Below are 17,614 nucleotides of genomic sequence, written 5' to 3'. Positions count from 1 at the left end.
GGAATTCTGGTAGCGGGAATTTATGTTTATATCCTGCACATAGAGACGGATTAATTTTGTAACGTTAGGACTGAGTACCTTGCAAGCGAGCGGTTCAACGAGACATCATCACCGTTGACACAGTATTTATACACGGCGTGATGGCTTCAGCTGGTGCCCGTTTTTCTGGCATTCTGGGGTGCTTGCCGCATATTTATCTGCCTGCCGTACCTACCGGAACCTGTAACGACGCATATACAAATATACGCTGCTGGTGAATCCTAGTCAGCGAGAGCTCCAAAGCTTATCTTGAGATATTTCGTCAAGAAAAGTCTCTAGCGACTGGGATAACAAAATACGCGTTGGGAAGTTCCGCAGCGAGGGTGTGTGTGAGACGACGTGGTGTATAAGCGGGGTTGAGGTCCAAGAACTGCGCGCGCGTAGCGGTCTTCAATCTTCCGTAAGTAGCTCATATTGCTTTTCATTTAAACGCTGGCATGGATCTGATTCATTGAGGTCAAGTCAATGGACAGCCAACTTCTCCGCTTGGGTCAGAAGTAATGATTTGCGGAACGGAGTCTCCAAGATTTTCGTCACAATATAATTTGTGTCTACTTGCTACCCCAATGGAGGAATTCCTGCCTTTAAATTTTCAAAACCGTACCCTGGTATGAAATAATTGTCGCAATCCTGCTTTAGCGAGATCTTGTTGAAATCTACCATATCTTGTGACTGGGTGCTTACTGAGTTAACCAAGGTTTGGCTGATTTTCAAATAAGAACAAAATCAGGATATTTACAAAAACAAATTATGAACCACAAGAAACAGGATGATTTTCCTTATAACATGGATGTATGATCATCCATAACAAACATGGATGTTGTTTTTCTTACATGGCAGGTGCATTGTGGTAGCAATTTCAGCACACCCCTACAGCAAATCTGAGTGCCCTGAGAGTGCATGGCCGCCACCATTTTCAGTATATAAGAAGCATATCTGTCAGGGAAAAATGATGCTTGTAAGTTGCTTCCAAACAAAAATACCAGCAGAGGAATGTTATTGGAAAATATTGGGGCAATTTCACACAATTTGGCCCGGCCTCAGTTTGGTACCCATTTGCACCAGGCTCACCGAATATTAACAGGTGGGCATCTGTTTCATTGGTTGCATTTTTCTAATAGTTACTGTAGGGGCCAGTTGTTATGTTTGCTGTTTCTCATGACATTTATGAATTACCTTACCTTACCTTACCTTATGGTGATCGGGAATTGTAAAAGGCCACTAGGCCCATAGGTCCTGGTCTCGTCAGGCTCCCAGTCCAGTAACCAAACAGTCTCAAATTATGGGAAGATTCAGTGTGGGATGTCCTATATGATGTCAGCCCAGTGGGTATCAAGCCTAGCCTTGAACTGTTCAATTGAGGTCGACAACACAAAGGGGTGTGGAAGAGCATTCCAGTTGTTGACAACGTTCCAGTCATTGACAACCCACCTACTGAATGAGTTGCAATGGACGAGAGTCCTAGCTCCAGGTTTTCTGAGCTTCCATTGGTGTCCTCTCGTCACCTCCGAGTTGTGCCTTGTCAGGAACTCTTCTTCCCATAGTGACATGCCTCCCTGGAATAGCTGGTACACTGTTACCATGTCTCCCCTGCAACGACGATAGTACAGTGAGGACAGCTGAAGGAGTCTGAGCCTGAGCCTCTCGGGGTATGACTGGCACCTCGCTTCATAAACAAGTCAGGTAGCTCGTCGCTGAACTCGGTCCAGCCGTTTCTGGTCTGGTCTGAATTAGGCACTGCTATCTGTCTTTCCTGCTTAATGGCCATGGATAACAAACCTGAATGGGAGTGATTTGAATATGTGAATAAGCCACATTTTCTACTCCTAAGCTTTGGCTAAGTTCCTGCAGCATCAAACATTATTTGCTAGTGTGCTGTAGTTGGGCTAGGCTGGCGTGAACATTAATTGAAGATCACTAGATTGCACTGCATAGTTGAATTTTTACTAATATTTAGCAGCCACTTGCTAAGGTTGTATAGGTATTAATATTATGAGAATCATGTCGGTATCAGTGAATGATAAAAGAAGTAGGTAGAAAACATTAGCTTTATCATTCAGACATGCAGTTGAGTCAATATTAATAACTGGACACATCATATATGATAATGTAGTATGATGTAATATATCAATAACAAGGTATATTATACATGGTTCTTAAAAGATTCAAGGCTTGTGTATTTAAGGAGTTCCAACAGGATGAATTTGATTTAAGTGTTTGGTTTATTTCATAGTGTCTGGAAACAGCAGGCCACCTGAAGGAAATACTTGGTATTCCACCATTTGTTTGGGTAGTCTACAAGCCCAACATGTTGTGTTTCATTATATCTCCAGGAACAAATTGGGTCATGATGTAATGCAACAATGAGGTGTACCTTTCAGATTTAAAGGAAATGTTTGAACCAAATTGCAGAACCCTACAAAGTCAGTCAGGCTGTCATGCACATGATAGCTCCTGAAAAAGTATACACAAAATTTACACATAAACTATATAAATGGTGTAGCTCCCATAGTAAAGGGATACACTGCTATATGAATAGTGTGCTAGTCGATGCCACCTGAGCAGTCTATGCCAGTTAATAAGTATTTTGATGGGAATTAAATTTGGGGTGGGTGTTACATTTCACAATGTGAAGCTCCATCCTGTGGCAGGACTTAACACAGTAAAGAGGTGCTCCCCTGCACCTTATATAAATTTTGGACCTGTGCTATGAGCTCTGCATTTGTTCTATTGTCTTGACTTTGCAGGCCCAGCTTTGAGTGATGTAACAGCAAAGTAGGTTTTGTGTAAGGCTAGGACCAACTAGGCTCACATTTATAAGTTAACTGCAAGAAGGAAATGTGTTTGAAATAGGGCTAATCCACTTGAGAATGCATCTACAAATGCATGCCATATTTTGATGAATGGGGTGGCATAGGTGCTTTCCATTTTTGGAGTTCAAAATCCATAACAGTTGTTACCACTGAGGATCTGACTGCCAAGCCAGGAAGTAATTCCAGTGATATAATCTCAAAACATCATTGACGTCCAGCTCAGCACTTCTGGACTCATGCATTGAACAGTTTTTGACCATTGTCTGTTTGATCTTATCATTGTTGAAGTAATACAAGTCGCAGTGAAATACTATTGCTGGATTTTTGACATCCCAAAACAGCATCCCTCCTTGCCTTGTAAATGCTGACAGTTTTTGAAACTGCTGCTTTTATATGACTTAAGTGACATGCTGTATCATTTGTATGCTCACTGGTTTATGCCTAAGTAAAACATGTTTTAAATTCGATTTCATTGTCTATAGTTATCAACATTTAGGTTATAGTTACCATTTGGTGATGCCAACATGCTGCCCAAAATCACAAAACCACCTGGCTGTACCTCCATAGTTCAGTGATAGTGACTGATTGGTATGTTTTGTATGTGATCATTACCTTGGTGGCAGTTCCAGTTTTGTTTTAAAGCTGAAGAAAAGTAGGATATGTTTTGGGAGTACTATATGCCCCTGTGCTGCTGTGAGGGGGTCTGCAAATCAGATAAATCTTTAAAAAAAACTTCAGTCTCACATGCCATTTAAGTTGCAGAACCCTTGGCTGTGGTGTGCTGGGCAGCAACTTAACAGGACAGGCCTTTGCTTAAGTCAGAACATATGCACTCCAAATTCAAGTACAGGCAGCATATGTTTGGATTTTTTTGTGTTCTCTGCAAACCTAAGCAAAGCTCCAATCTTGACATCAATGATTTGTGGCTAACTGCATGTTATGTTCCATGATGTGTGACTAAAAACTGTGGTATCTATTTCTGCAATTTTCGTTCTCTGTCAAATGCCTCCCAAATATGTGATGAACTTTCACATGAAGCCCAAGAGCGCGTCCTGGCGGCGTCAGCTAGCGGCAGGGTGCTGACCTGCCCATCATGACACGGCTGCCTGTGCTGTCTCGACAGATTGACCGGTCCCCAGCGCAGACTCAGCATGACGTTCGGGTTCGTGACGTGCGGCCCCAACGAGGCGCTCGTCATCTCGGGCTGCTGCTACTCCAAGCCGCTGCTGGTGCCCGGCGGGCGCACGTTCGTTTGGGGCTTCCTGCAGCAGTGCCAGAAGATCTCACTCAACACCATGACGCTGCAGGTGGAGTCGCAGCGTGTTTACACCAGCCAGGGAGTGCCTATCTCAGTCACCGGCATCGCCCAGGTCAAGGTGCAGGGCCAGAACGAGGAGATGCTGCTGGCCGCCTGCGAGCAGTTCCTGGGCAAGACCGAGGACGAGGTGCGCCAGGTGGCGCTGGAGACGCTCGAGGGCCACCAGCGCGCCATCATGGGCGGCATGACCGTCGAGGAGATCTACAAGGACCGCAAGAAGTTCAGCGAGCAGGTATTCCACGTGGCCTCCTCCGACCTTATCAACATGGGCATCACGGTCGTGTCGTACACGCTGAAGGACGTGCGCGACGAGGAGGGCTACCTGAAGGCGCTGGGCATGGCACGCACGGCCGAGGTCAAGCGTGACGCCGCGATCGGCGAGGCGGAGGCCAAACGCGACGCTGCCATCAACGAGGCCATAGCTGAGGAGGAGCGCATGGCGTCGCGCCTGCTCAACGACGTGGAGATTGCCAAGGCGCAGCGCGACTTCCAGCTGAAGAAGGCCGCGTACGATATGGAGGTGGAGACGAAGCGCGCCGAGGCCGAGATGGCGTACCAGCTGCAGGCGGCCAAGTCGCGCCAGCGCATCAAGGAGGAGTCTATCCAGGTGCAGGTGGTGGAGCGCTCGCAACAGATCCAGGTGATGGACCAGGAGATCCAGCGCCGCGAGAAGGAGCTGGATGCCAAGGTGCGCCAGCCGGCCGCCGCTGAAAAATACAAGATGGAGCGTCTGGCCGAGGCCAACCGCAACCGCATGGTGATGGAGGCACAGGCTAAGGCCGAGGCCATCACGCTGAAGGGTCAGGCCGAAGCGTTCGCGATCGAGGCGCGTGCCAAGGCCGAGGCTGAGCAGATGGCCAAGAAGGCAGACGCCTGGCGCGAGTACAAGGAGGCGGCCGTGGTGGACATGATGCTGGAGGCACTGCCGAAGATTGCGGCCGAGGTGGCGGCGCCGCTCACCCAGACCAAGAAGATCACGATGGTGGCTGGTGGCAGCGGGGAGGTGGGCGTGGCCAAGCTGACGCGCGAGGTGCTGTCCGTGGTGGGCGAGGTGCCCACTATGGTCAGCAACATGACCGGCGTCGACATCCGGAAGGGCGCCCACGCCTAGGCTCTGCCGCCGGCGTGACACCCAGTCGGGGTCCGCTCCTCGCGGAGATGGCAGGCACTGCCTGATGCGCTGCTGCGGCCGCTCGAAGCGGTCAGACCAGACGCTGGACCTTGCACCGCTTTTATGCCGTCAGGATGGTCAATCTCGGATCGCTGGACCATGCTTCATGTCTCGGCGTCGATCAGGAGCTGATTGCGCGTAAATGGTCAGTTGCTTGGGAAAAATCTCGGGGGTATATATATATTTTATGGCCAATGGTCGGCCATCGCTGCCTTGCTGCCTTGGTAACGTAGCATCGTCCAACTCGTCTTTGTCAGGTAGTGTTGAGAGATGCGACGTCGCGTTCGGGACTAATTGTAGAGGTAGAATGGAACAGGATCAGGTTTTGATTCTTTTATATGCAGCAGAACTGAACAATAGATTACCATGCGTGCTATATTTCGGACAATATGACGAGTTCAGAATCTAGCGCCCCTCCTACATTGTTTATTTTGTAACTTGGAGCTCCTCCGACGGTGCCTATTCTGTAATCATGTCTGGGTATGCTTTGTCCATCTTCGGCAAGTTATGCTGCGTAAGTTTTCGACAGTCGGCCGTCGCCGGTGCTCTCCTCGTCTGGCCACCGTCCACCACCTCACTGCGAGCGCCGCGACTGGACCTAACACCTCGGTTTGCCTCGCTCCCGTGTGTGTGTGTCGGGGATGAGCTCGCAGGCGACGGTCCGCTGGACCACAGAGTCGTGGTTCCCACGGTCCCGTGCCATCGTGCTCTGTTTCCGGTCTTTGCTAGCGCTTTTATTGCGCGGATGTTCTCTCGTTGTGTGCCGTGCGTGTCGTGTATTGACAGGGTTTCCCCAGCTTTGTTTAGCCGGTAGTGCAGACTGGTCGCCTCAGGGTTTAGTCCCATGGGATGAAGCTACAAACTTGCATATTTTTGAACCTCTCCGTATGGACGTAAACGTAGATAACGATGTAAGATCTATACCTTTAGGAAATGTCTTGTGGATGGAAAGCGGGGGTAAAATTGTCTTTTTCCGTCTTCTGTTTCCGGCTCGGCTCGCAAAAGTCGGTGTGGTTAGGTTTTCATTGTATGGAGCTGAGCTCTGGTAGGGCAGTTCATTGCTTGCGACTTTATTCTGCGGCATGTGTATTCGTGGTATTGTCACCATCCGTGTTTGAGAGTCACACACGCACTGTGCTCCCGCTTCGACGCGTCTAACGAAGGTGGTCTTACGTTTGCATGGCACGGATACAGCACATTAGTATATTAGTTGTAGATCAGTGGAGCCATACTCTTGAATGGAATATAGCGTCTAGTGGCGTCTGCGTGCGCGCAGTTATTATTTGGTGTGGGCAGCGGGCTGCCTGGTGGCGAAAGTATGGCGGTACGATGCGGCACTACCTCCCAATATAGTTCAAAGGACATTTTTGAGTGGTTCGCGCCGTCCCCATGCTCGACACCAGACCAGCTTTCAGCCCTCTTGCTGTGTTCTCACTCATGTTTTGTTTGATTGACTGTTCGCCAGCGTGTTTAGCGTGCGTCCCCAGTCTGCTCCTATTTAGACCTGGCTAGTTCAGAGTGGCGTGGCGCGTGCAACTCTATCATCAGCGTTGGCTGGACGGACAGTTCATCCCCCGTCGTGGAGTCGAGTCGTAATCGTGTCAGTGTGGTCACGGGATAATATCTGCTGCGGTGTAGTATGCAGAGGTCAATAAAGAACTACAGCGTCACAGTTTGCGTGTGCTCTGCGGTCTGGATGGTTGTGACGGTGGGCCGCGCTGTGAGAAGGTGAATCATCTCCACCGCATGGTCCTCAGTGCGAGCAGTTGACTGCAGCGCTGCTGCTATGGCAGATGTGTTCAATAGCAGGCTAAGTTTGACTCGCGAAAGGGCTGCAAATGAGATGAGATTTGCGTGAGTTATCCCGCGCCCAACTGCTCCATAGTTCTAATTTAGTGAGCAAATATCCTCAGGCAGAGGTCCAGCTGTCCAGGCAGGCAAGCAGAGGTCCAGTTGTTTCAAACTGGTAATAAATGAGCAGTTCCGATCACGTGTTCGGAATGTTACGGAAGGAACAGTCCGATACATTTGCGAAGGTGCGCTCTGTGTGTGCTTAAATCCACTTCAGCTCCCACATAGCTTAACGCCGATGAAAAAGCTTTTTCTGAGTGTTGCCATGGTATAAAAAGGCGAGTTGGCAACAATGCTGCAGATAATAATGCCTGCTTAAATCGTGCGTGCTTCCCGCGTGCTTAAATCCGCTTCAGCCCCCACATAGCTAAACCTCGATGGAAAGGCTTTTTCGAGGGTGTAATGGTATAAAAGGCGAGTTAGCAACAATGCTGCAGCAGGCAATATAGAAAAGAAAACCAAAATTCCATGAGCTTGACAGCGACAAGAGTGGCGCGTCTCCACGGCGCCCTGCTGCACAGTGTTCTCTACCATAACTTGCCTCTCTCCACTTAACGCCCTGCCCGGGACGGCGACCACTCATCTCATCAGCTCCGCTCTCCTACCCTGTACCGAGGACGGCAGCACACGTCCGGCGGCGGAAGCCGAGTGCCGGCCCGAGCTGTGGGGCGCGTGCGGCGCGAAGAGATCGCAAGTGCCCAGAACATGTGAGTCGCATGTCCTCTTGGAAAGTGACATGTACTCTTGGGAAGTTGGCAGCAAACCTTGTGCTTTTTTCGGTGTTGGTCGGAACAATAGACGCCTGAAACGGCCACATGAACTTCGTGGACAAGTCAACAGGCGGGACCTGGGTGCGACGAACGCTCGGCGACACGGGTGCACTAACGAACACATGGCACATGAGTCAAACCTCACCGCCGCGGGCGATGCGGGCCGGTCCGATGTCGGACGAGGTCAGGCCAGGTCACGTGGCCGCCTCCAGCGATATGGCAGGGTCGGCTTCAGCGGAGAGGTGAGGCGGATTTGAACCGAACCCCGACATCTCCATGATGGCTGGACTGTCTTCGATCCAGTGTCCTGACATTGTTTTCCACTTGGGTAAAGGGGTGATGTCACTATTTACAAGAAGGTGGAGAAACTACACCATCGCCGACATGTTTAACGCCTCAAAAATGGGTGGAAACATGCAACATTTTACTGCTTACCAATTGTTCTCTGTTCCTTCCTGTCTTTCAGTTCCCAATGTCCGTCCTCAATTTCTATTCTGATCAAGTACGAGTATTGTCCGATTCCAGATTTCCTCACCATCCTCTGTCCACTGCAGACTATATTGCCGTAGTGTGATAGTTACTCATGATCGTTAACAATGTTTGTTTGATTTGAATTGAAAGGAAATGCGTGCCAGGTGCCAGTCGACCTTTAGGAACTTCTGTCAGCTTCTCTTTTTGGGGGCCCTCCACACTAGGTCTTGGGTACGTTTTATTTGGATGAGGGCCCTAGGCTCCAGTGTGGGGCCCATCTGATAACCTGCGCAGGCACATTCGATCGTTCGGGGAGGGGACTCCACACCGGGTCTTCATTTTTTGAACAGGGGACCTACGCACTTGTCGGGGGTCCCTCTGTTCGCCTCACTGTTTTCCGCTACACTGGAATGGTCGGGGACCCTGCACATTGGGTTTCGCTGTTTGAATTTAGGGCCATGCGCTCTTATCGGGTTCCATCAGATAATCTGCTCGAGACACTCCATCTTTCGGGGGCCCTTTGCACTGGGCTTTCGGCACTAAGTATTTAAATGTAGGTCACTACGTTCTTGTCGTGGCCCGTTCTAATAAGCCGCTCTGGCGCATCCGATTGTTGGGTGACCTCTACGTCGGGCCTTGGGTACCTGCTTTTTGAATGGAGGGCCGTGCGCTTTTCACGGGACCCTATCTGTTAACATTCTCGGCACCCTCGGTCGTTCGGGAGCCCTCTACATCGTGCCGTGGGTATTTCACATTTGAATGGATGGCCCTACGCTCTTGTCAGCGGCCCCATCTGTTCACCTCCTTTGAATTTAGGGCACTGCACTCCTGTCGGGGGCCGCCTGGTAATCTGCTCGGGTACGCTCCATACTTCGGCGGCCCTCTACACAGGGTTTGGATACTTTTTATTTGAATGGAGCGCCTTACGCTCTTGTCGGGCGTCTTCTGATAAGCTGCTGGGGTGCATTTCATCGTTCGGGGGCCATCTGCATTGGGTCTTGAGTGCTTCCTGTTTGAATGGAGGGCCCTACGCTTTTGTTAGAAGCCCTATCTGTTAAGACGCTCGAACACACTTTATCTTTCGGGGGCTCTTTTCATTGGATCTTGAGGACTTTCTATTTGAATGGAGGTCCCTGAGCTCTTGACGGGAGCCCGATTTAATAACCTGCTCGGGAACTGGCCCCGCGCTCCTGTCGGGAGCACCCCATCTGTTACCTGCTCGAGCACACTGGATCGTTCTGAGGCTCTCCATGCTGTGTTTTGGTTACTTCTTAGTTGAAAGGATGGTCCTATGTTCTTGACGGGCCTGATGCTTTTCCCTCTTCAGCTCCTGGAGCCGGTGGTGGATACAGATGGGGAGGGGAAAGTACGGGATCATGCCCCCCATGAACCATGCCGAGGGACCTATAGGCTCACAAGGGGCTCAAAACTGGTCGACCGGACGCAGTTTTTTGACAAAACGTTACATGCAACTCGATTGGCCGTCTTTGGGCCCACAGACAACCAAGAACGGTTACTGGCAAACTAAAGACTTCATGAGCAGATAAAGCTAATTCTTTGCTGATTGAGAAGGCGTTGCTTGGGGGAAGTTTTTGGGTTCATTACGCTGTTCAGAGACATAGCGCTGTTGCCTGGACCCTATATGTCCATTTGCCGGGCCATTCTGATCGCTAGGGAGCTTTCTACGTTGCTCTTGGTATCTTTGCACTTTCTCGTGGGGCCCAATGCCGCTGTTGTGACGCTATCTGCTTCTATGCCTCAGCGCTCTTGATCGATCAGGTTGTCCTCCACGGATTTCTCCTGTTTTCCCGAAAGGCTCTGTACGCTGTTTCGGGGCCCCATACGCCAGGGTACGCTCAGTTGCTCAGGGGCTCATCATGTTAGTATCAGGTTCTTTCCACTTACTCCAGGGGCCTGAGCCCTAAAAGGCGTGAAGGGTCCGTATCCCCCTGGATTTCAGCCGAGTGTGCTCTGTCCAAAAATGATCGCCGAAAATGGTATTATCTGTTTTTATATTGGTATCTCGCAGATGTTCATTACATCTCAAACCAAGAAGGCGCAAGGACTCCCCGACATCGCCGATATCATTTCTCTGTTTTTTTCTCACAAGGTTTAGACTTAGACTTTAGACACGAGCTCGGATGGGGGCCAAATTGACCCCGCCCCCGAACATTTTTCTGGAATGGTTTCGGAATGGCACGGCGTGGCTGCACCAAATTATGCATAGCTGTGCACAACTAAATAGAAAATCGTCTGGCATCAAACATTTAAATGCACCATGTAAGGCCGCTGACCTATGGCAGGTCAAAGTTAAGTCATGGTTTCATCGAAAGCAATTTTTAGGGTCTGATCCAACAACGGAGTGTTAAACAAAACCATACATCTCTGAAATACTTTCTTGGATGCACAACAATTGAATAAGCAAAATAAATTGACCTCGGGTCAGGTGAGGAGGTCAGACTAAGGTCAGGACCAGCCGTTTTTATTACTCTAGGGCTTGCTGTGTGGGGTAGTCTCTGGTTCTCATTTCAAATTTATTGATAACAGAAACCACATTTTACAGCTTTCATGGACTTTTTAAAGGTCAGAAAAAGTCACTGATCTAAAATGACCCAGGTCAACACTTTGTTTCTAGCAACACACTGCCTAGCGTAATCTTTGTCGGTTATCCAACTGCAAAACTCAAAGCAGTCTTGTATGATTTTGATCGCCATGACTTTCACAAGGTCAAAAAGAGCCACTGATATCAAATGAGCATGTGACCTTTTGCTTAGTACAGTTATCTAGGTTCCAGAGGCCCTTTGGAGACCAACTTGGAATTTGGCCTTGTTTGACCTTATTTAATCCAGAGATCACGACCTAGAAACCTCGAACGTCAACCTAAGTGAGTTGGCGTACATGTCAACACACCCTGCGAATTTGGCATCTTTAGCTCCCTTAGTTCCTGAGGTATCAGCGGATGAAATTAGCCCCCCCCCCCATCTCCCACCCGAGCGAAGGGTATCCAACCGGCCACTCGTGCGTGCGTTCATTTCATAAACCCCGCTGTTTTTCGTGCAAACCCCTTTGAGCCCAGGCTTGCATAGTAGTATTTATTGTCCCTCGGGCACTTAGGCTTCGATATAGGATATTTCACCTTAGACTTATTTAGCTTCTTGTTCGTCCAAGCCATGCGTACGCGCAGTTTTGATTTCCTAACGACATGTTTGATTTTCAAAAGCAAATGCTCATCTGTGTAAGATAGTGTTAAGAATCCGTCGGTTGACCGGGTGTGTTCCTGTTTCCTACCATACATCCCCCTACGTGCTCTAGAGTTCTGACCTCTTCCAACATTCAGCCTTAAGGTCGTGGAAAATGCCCATTGCCCAACAGCTAAGTCCATATTTTTCTGCTCCTTCCGTCTTTTTCACTGCTTGATAAGTTGCTTAGAGCCATATGGAGCGTATTTCGAATTATATTGTGCTTAGTGGAAGTCGGATGCGCAGATTCGCAAAGCAGAATCATACCAGAGTTGGTTGGCTTGATCACAGCTCCGTTTCTAACGTTGTACGGTTGTTCCTCTTTTCTTCCGTCCCTAATGTATCCAAATGCGGACCTCCTATCTGAATGGTTCATTGTAAAGGCTGAATTGGGTAAATAAATTGGCTTAACGCTACCTGACATAGATGAACACTTGCTCTGGAAAATTCAACACATCCTTAGAAAATTAAAACCGCCCTTACGCGTAGCTTGGAAGAACGATAAAGAGCTAAATAACTCTCTAGTTAAATATCTTATTTCGAAGCCTTAAGTGCCCGGGGTGCGACAGATGTCATATATGCATGCCTGGGTTCTAGGGATTTGCGCGCGAAGAAAAGTGATTTACGAATTTAAGCGTAAACTGCGCGAAAAACATGGGAGGTACATAGTCTATGTTGGGAAGTCCATGCGTCCTACTCCTTTCACGTGTGATGAACACCTGCGAGATGCTAAAAACGAAACAGATAATAAAATAACTCTTCGGCGACCATCTTTTTGACAGAACACGCTAAGGTTAAAATCCAGGGAAGTACGGACCATTTCCTTTTTGGGGAATCAAAGGTATCTTCAAAGCATTGGACCATCCAGACAGGAAAAATGGTGAACCTATTTTTATAAGAAGTTGGCGACCAGACTTCGATGTACAGGACTCATCATGAACAATTATGTGAATGTGACTAGTGTATTGATATGCTATGATAAGTACGGACCATTTCCTTTTTGAGGAATCAAAGGTATCTTCAAAGCATTGGACCATCCAGACAGGAAAAATGGTCAATCTATTTTTATAAGAAGCTGGCGACCAGACTTCGATGTACAGGACTCATCATGAACAATCATGTGAATGTGACTAGTGTATTGATATGCTATGCATACTGGCTTAAAATCGCTTTCATGTATCAGTGTCGCCTGACGCTTGATACACGATGCCTGTTTAATTGAAATCTTTTGCATGTAAAAGTGATGCGTGATGCGAGATGCCTGTTTACTTGAAATCGCTTGCAGAAGTAAATGATGTGTTATGCGTGATGCCTGTTAACTTGACTTCGTTTGCATACACAGATATTTTTCGCGCATTTCAATTCTCAGTTAGATGTGCACTGTATCGCAGAAATGACTGTCAAATGCTCCTTGTTTAATCCCCTGCATGTTGGTGGTCTGTAAAAACTGTGGCAGGCCGTTTTTGAAGAAAAAAACTGAAACGTCGAGCAAAATTGGCAGACAAAATTAAATGTGCTACTGACATTCTTTTCGATAAAGGCATATAGCCGAAATATCACATTCATCCCTCCATTTTCCTCTTTCTCCTTTGAGAAATAAAGCTATTAATGCTGTTTTATCCACATGCATAATGTTCCTCACAAATGCACTTTATGATTTGCGAAGCGCTGCCACCATGTCTATAGTGATGGCAGCATGCCGTCTACACAACAGTTTAAGCGTAATGGAAAGATTCTGTCCGGTCACTAAGACCAGTCAAGACAAAAGTCATGCCATAACGCCAGGTTGACTCCAGTTACAACTGCGTTGGGAGCTATGGCTAAATGCCTATATGAATCCCGTAAATGAAATCGCCTGGCGCGACAAGGTCTGATGCCTGCTAGTCATACACGCGATTTCAGACAGCAAAACCAGTGTGATGCAGATGACTTCGTGGACTGGAACATATATCAGTTTGGTGTTTGGGAGTTGCCCTGTCACCTACGCCGCCTATTTTCCTTTCTCCTCTCCTTCTTCCTACCTTTCCGCCCACTTTCCCTAATCCTTGAGTTCCCCCCGCCGAACTCGCCGAATGCGCACCAGCCTTTCCATTCCGGCGCCTCCACATGTGTGTGAATTTCATCTTTGGAAAACTGGATCTGCTGAGTTTGATGCCTGCCTTATATGCATTTTAAATATTGCACGTGGTTGTTTACCGTCGCTGATGGGTGCGGCGGAGTTCTTGAATGAGAGGAAGGTGATGGGTGTGGTCGGTGGAGGGAAGGATGTTGAGACATTTCTGCTTTCCCTGCCAACGGAAATTTTGGTACATATCATGCGTTGCCTGCGAATAGAAGATGGTGTTTCTGTGTCACAAGTATGCAAGATATTTCATGATGTCCATACATCAGAGAGAGTATGGGGGCTTGAATTTAAATCCAGGAAAGTTTCCTGGGTTAAGATACCCCATTTTGCTGCTACCTGTGCCAAGTTTTACGCCTCCTCTACAGGGTACATCTCGCTGGGATAAATGAGGGTGTGAAGTTGCCAATATTAAAAGGTTAAATATGGTCAGAGCGGTCCTGTACAGGTCCATATATTTTTGTGCTTATGATATGCATATTTGCGCCACAAACATACATTTTTGCACCACAAACATACATATTTGCGACAAGCCATGTCAGCTATGTTGGTTATTTGTACCAGCAGTGGCGTAGAACACACTCTTGTAATGCAAATATAAAGCATGCAAATTTTCCACATTTTTGGTCATTATACTGGGCATGAACTTCAATTTTTGTGGTGCTTTTCATGGTGATGCAGTGATGTCACTCTCTTACATAGGCTTGGCGGGTTCAGTTGAAAAGGTTTACCTAACCTACCCTCAAAACCAGGACCTCGGATAACATGTCGACTGGGGGAGGGGGGGGGGGGGCAAATGCCCCCACAGTGACCGAAATTTCCCCCTCCCCCCAGTGGACCTATTTTGCCCCCCCCCAGTCGGAGATTAAATAGAGATAAGCAAAAACGGCAATGCACTGCCTGAGTAGAGAAATCAGTAATGGTGGAACATGCCTGCAGCTCACAGCTATGAACGACGACGTTATTACCTTTCTGTATAGTTTTTCACAGCGTCTTTTTCCTAACATGGTAACTTCTTGGCAGCCGGTGATTTTTTTTACTAATAAGGCCGCGTTTTCATCTTGACTATCGTGCTACCAATAGTCGAAATCCTGTTCTTTGATTGGTCAGGCGGCCATGATAGATTCGTGACGCGGTGGGTGTGACGTCACACTTGTCGACTACTGGCTCGCAAAACGTTTTAACATCTCGGCAGTCGGCGGGGCGCCCATGAATATGGCGGTGCGCAGCACAGGCAACATCTCGTTAGTGCTTTGGCTTTTTTTAGTTAATGTGCAGGCTGCTAGGGATTAAGCGGGACATCATTCTTTAAAGCTTGCGACTTGATAGGTGAATGCTTCAAAGCTCACAAACTTATTTTTCTTCCCAAATTTGATTGGCACAGATGTGCGGCTAATGTAACGCTTTCCAGTGGTCAGTAGCTGGTATGAAACAGTCTAGCATTCGAGAGGGCAGGGCTTGTATCTGTCTACCAATAACACAGTAGTTGAAATGAAACGTGACCTAAGGCATTTAACGACGCAACATATACAAATTCGTCACTTGACAACGGCGGCAAACCCGCGGTTGGTAATAGCAAGGCACTATAAGCGTTAATTCAATTGCCTGTGGTGGATCCGTTGTCGATTGGTGTGCTCGTTCAGGTCGTTAGGTTCTCCAATGGAATCTAACAAACTGCCGATTATGGACGAACAGGCTGCGTTTTACAACATGTACCCATATCGTTGGGTCGTCGACTTGCGTAAGGTCACGGTCCTCTGACGACATCGTGGTGGTTAATTTTGGGGTCATACTTTTGATTATATATCAGCAGCAGCAGGCTGCATGAATTGAACAGTAACATGTCGAAGCTTGAGCGGCTGTATTTTTAGTTTGCATCTCACTGATGTTAGGCGCGTTGCAGGACAAGTAAATAGCTCGCAAAGTTCCGCTTTGTGTCGTTTTACTGTAACCTGCCATAAAATGCACCTTTTGAATTAATGCAGTGCAAAACATATCCCATTGATCTCAGACTGAAGAAAGCGTGCGAAACGCGTGATCATGTTAGTAAGGTGTGTCATCGAAGGGGTGAATCTCTCGGAATCAGCTAAGACAAAGTTTTTCTTTGGCACACGGGTTAATGACGAGCATTCCGCTCTGTCGCACCGCACCGATGTTGATTTTCGTGAGGCGAGGGCAGTTTTTCTTTGATAGGCCAAGAAAACCACATTCGATACTATCGCCACCTATTTTACGCACTAGGATCATCCTCCAACGAGCCTCAAAGTTGCCACTTTCCACATTACTGGTGCTTGGCAGATTAAGTGTAAAATAATACCATGAAGAGCATCAGCAAAACATTTCGAAGCAGCTTTTAAGCTAACTTTTTAGTAAAGAACATTTATTTTTGGTTAGACTCAAGGCTGTGCAATTATGAAAATTTCCTAGCAGACCGGGTTAGGCTCAAGTTTGTTATTGCTAACGCATCATTGTGATGCTGATTTACCATTTATGTACCTTTTGCGTGGGAGATATGGGCTTTTTAGTTTAGTTTTGCCGGTACTGAAACATTTTTTCGAATAGTTACTTGCATGAGCATGCCGAAGGCTACACGGTCGCGCACAAAACATTTTATGACAGGCCACCCGGCTCTACTGTCCCACCACCAGCTGCCGACTACGGGAAATCCTTGAGCTACATCAGGTGACTGAGTGAACCGAAGATGAATCTCACTAATAGCATCTTAAGACCGCGACGGTAGAAATCAAGGTACTGTGGACCAACGAAACGATCCCTGTTCGTGATTTAAAATACTTGGCAAAATTGATCTATAGGGATTTATATCGTTCCAACAAAGCAATCAGCAAGAAATCAAAGACAGAAAGACAGTGACACAACAACGCCGCCACCGTAAAATTCAACAAGCTTCTTGATGTCGCGAAATGCCAGCGCAAGCCTCAGTGCAGTTTTCCACGCCCAGTTGCCTGCACAGTGTATCAGGAGGAGGTTACCATGATGGACCAGTGCAGGCACCAGAAGCTTACCCTGGGGTCGCATGACCGGGATACGACTGTGACTAGGAAGGCTCGCGAGATGCGGAGGGTGGCCAGACAACTCCAGGGGCGTCGTGGCTCGACCGCCAGTAAAGCGGTGTTTGCTGCTGAACATAAGTCGCCTTCCCCGCCGACTGCTGAGCCCGCGCCGCCCGCTGAGCCAGCGCTGGCTGCTAGTGCTGACCCGAGCCTACTCCGGGACCAAGTGGTCTCTGCGCTGACGAGTCAGCTGAGAGCACGGATTCATGCATACATTCACGGTTACGTACATGGTGGAAGATGGCGACGACGCCGATTGTTCGTTCCGGTTGAGACCACTGCCACTATAGATTATAACGTTAACGATCTGCCTAACACCGCTCTGGCGGTTGACAGCTACGGTGCCTCGAAACGGGTCGCTGCTACTATCATCGCCTTTCAACAAGACGGTAGAGATGGACTGACTACTTGAAATCAAATATCGTAGATCCTAAGAAGATCTGCCGCGCAAGAGACAGAAGGAGAAAAGAGACAGCTAGTCAAAATGGCGGAGCAATCCACGAGTCAGGTTTGACCGTCCTCTACTCCGACGGCCGCGACGGCAGGAGCTACATGAGCCACACGGAGCCAGATGAATGCCGTCGAAAAACACGTGGTTGTCACCACTGAGCCAGGCAGCCGTTACGTGACTCGTTTTATATCCGAGTTCCGCCGCGCCCTGCACTTGCTCAACAAGCTACACGCCGTGAGCACGCAGTGCGACGGTCACATCAATGTGCTCGACTGCGATGCGCGGCCGTCAACACCGA

At 48.2% G+C, this 17,614-nt stretch overlaps 1 protein-coding gene across 1 annotated transcript; it reads left to right on the top strand.

Moving 5' to 3' along the window:
* Positions 1 to 332: 332 nt before the first annotated feature.
* LOC119096539 (flotillin-1) lies at positions 333 to 7,013 on the top strand. Its single transcript, XM_037219447.1, has 2 exons — positions 333 to 439; positions 3,976 to 7,013. Exon 2 carries the CDS (start codon positions 4,004 to 4,006, stop codon positions 5,279 to 5,281), a length of 1,278 nt encoding a protein of 425 aa, XP_037075342.1. The 5' UTR covers positions 333 to 439; positions 3,976 to 4,003; the 3' UTR covers positions 5,282 to 7,013.
* Positions 7,014 to 17,614: the final 10,601 nt, after the last annotated feature.

Source organism: Pollicipes pollicipes, unplaced genomic scaffold, assembly GCF_011947565.3.
Source record: "Pollicipes pollicipes isolate AB1234 unplaced genomic scaffold, Ppol_2.1 Scaffold_4295;HRSCAF=5057_pilon_pilon_pilon, whole genome shotgun sequence".
Classification (NCBI taxonomy): domain Eukaryota; kingdom Metazoa; phylum Arthropoda; class Thecostraca; order Pollicipedomorpha; family Pollicipedidae; genus Pollicipes; species Pollicipes pollicipes.
This window is presented reverse-complemented; position numbering and strand designations above follow the sequence as displayed.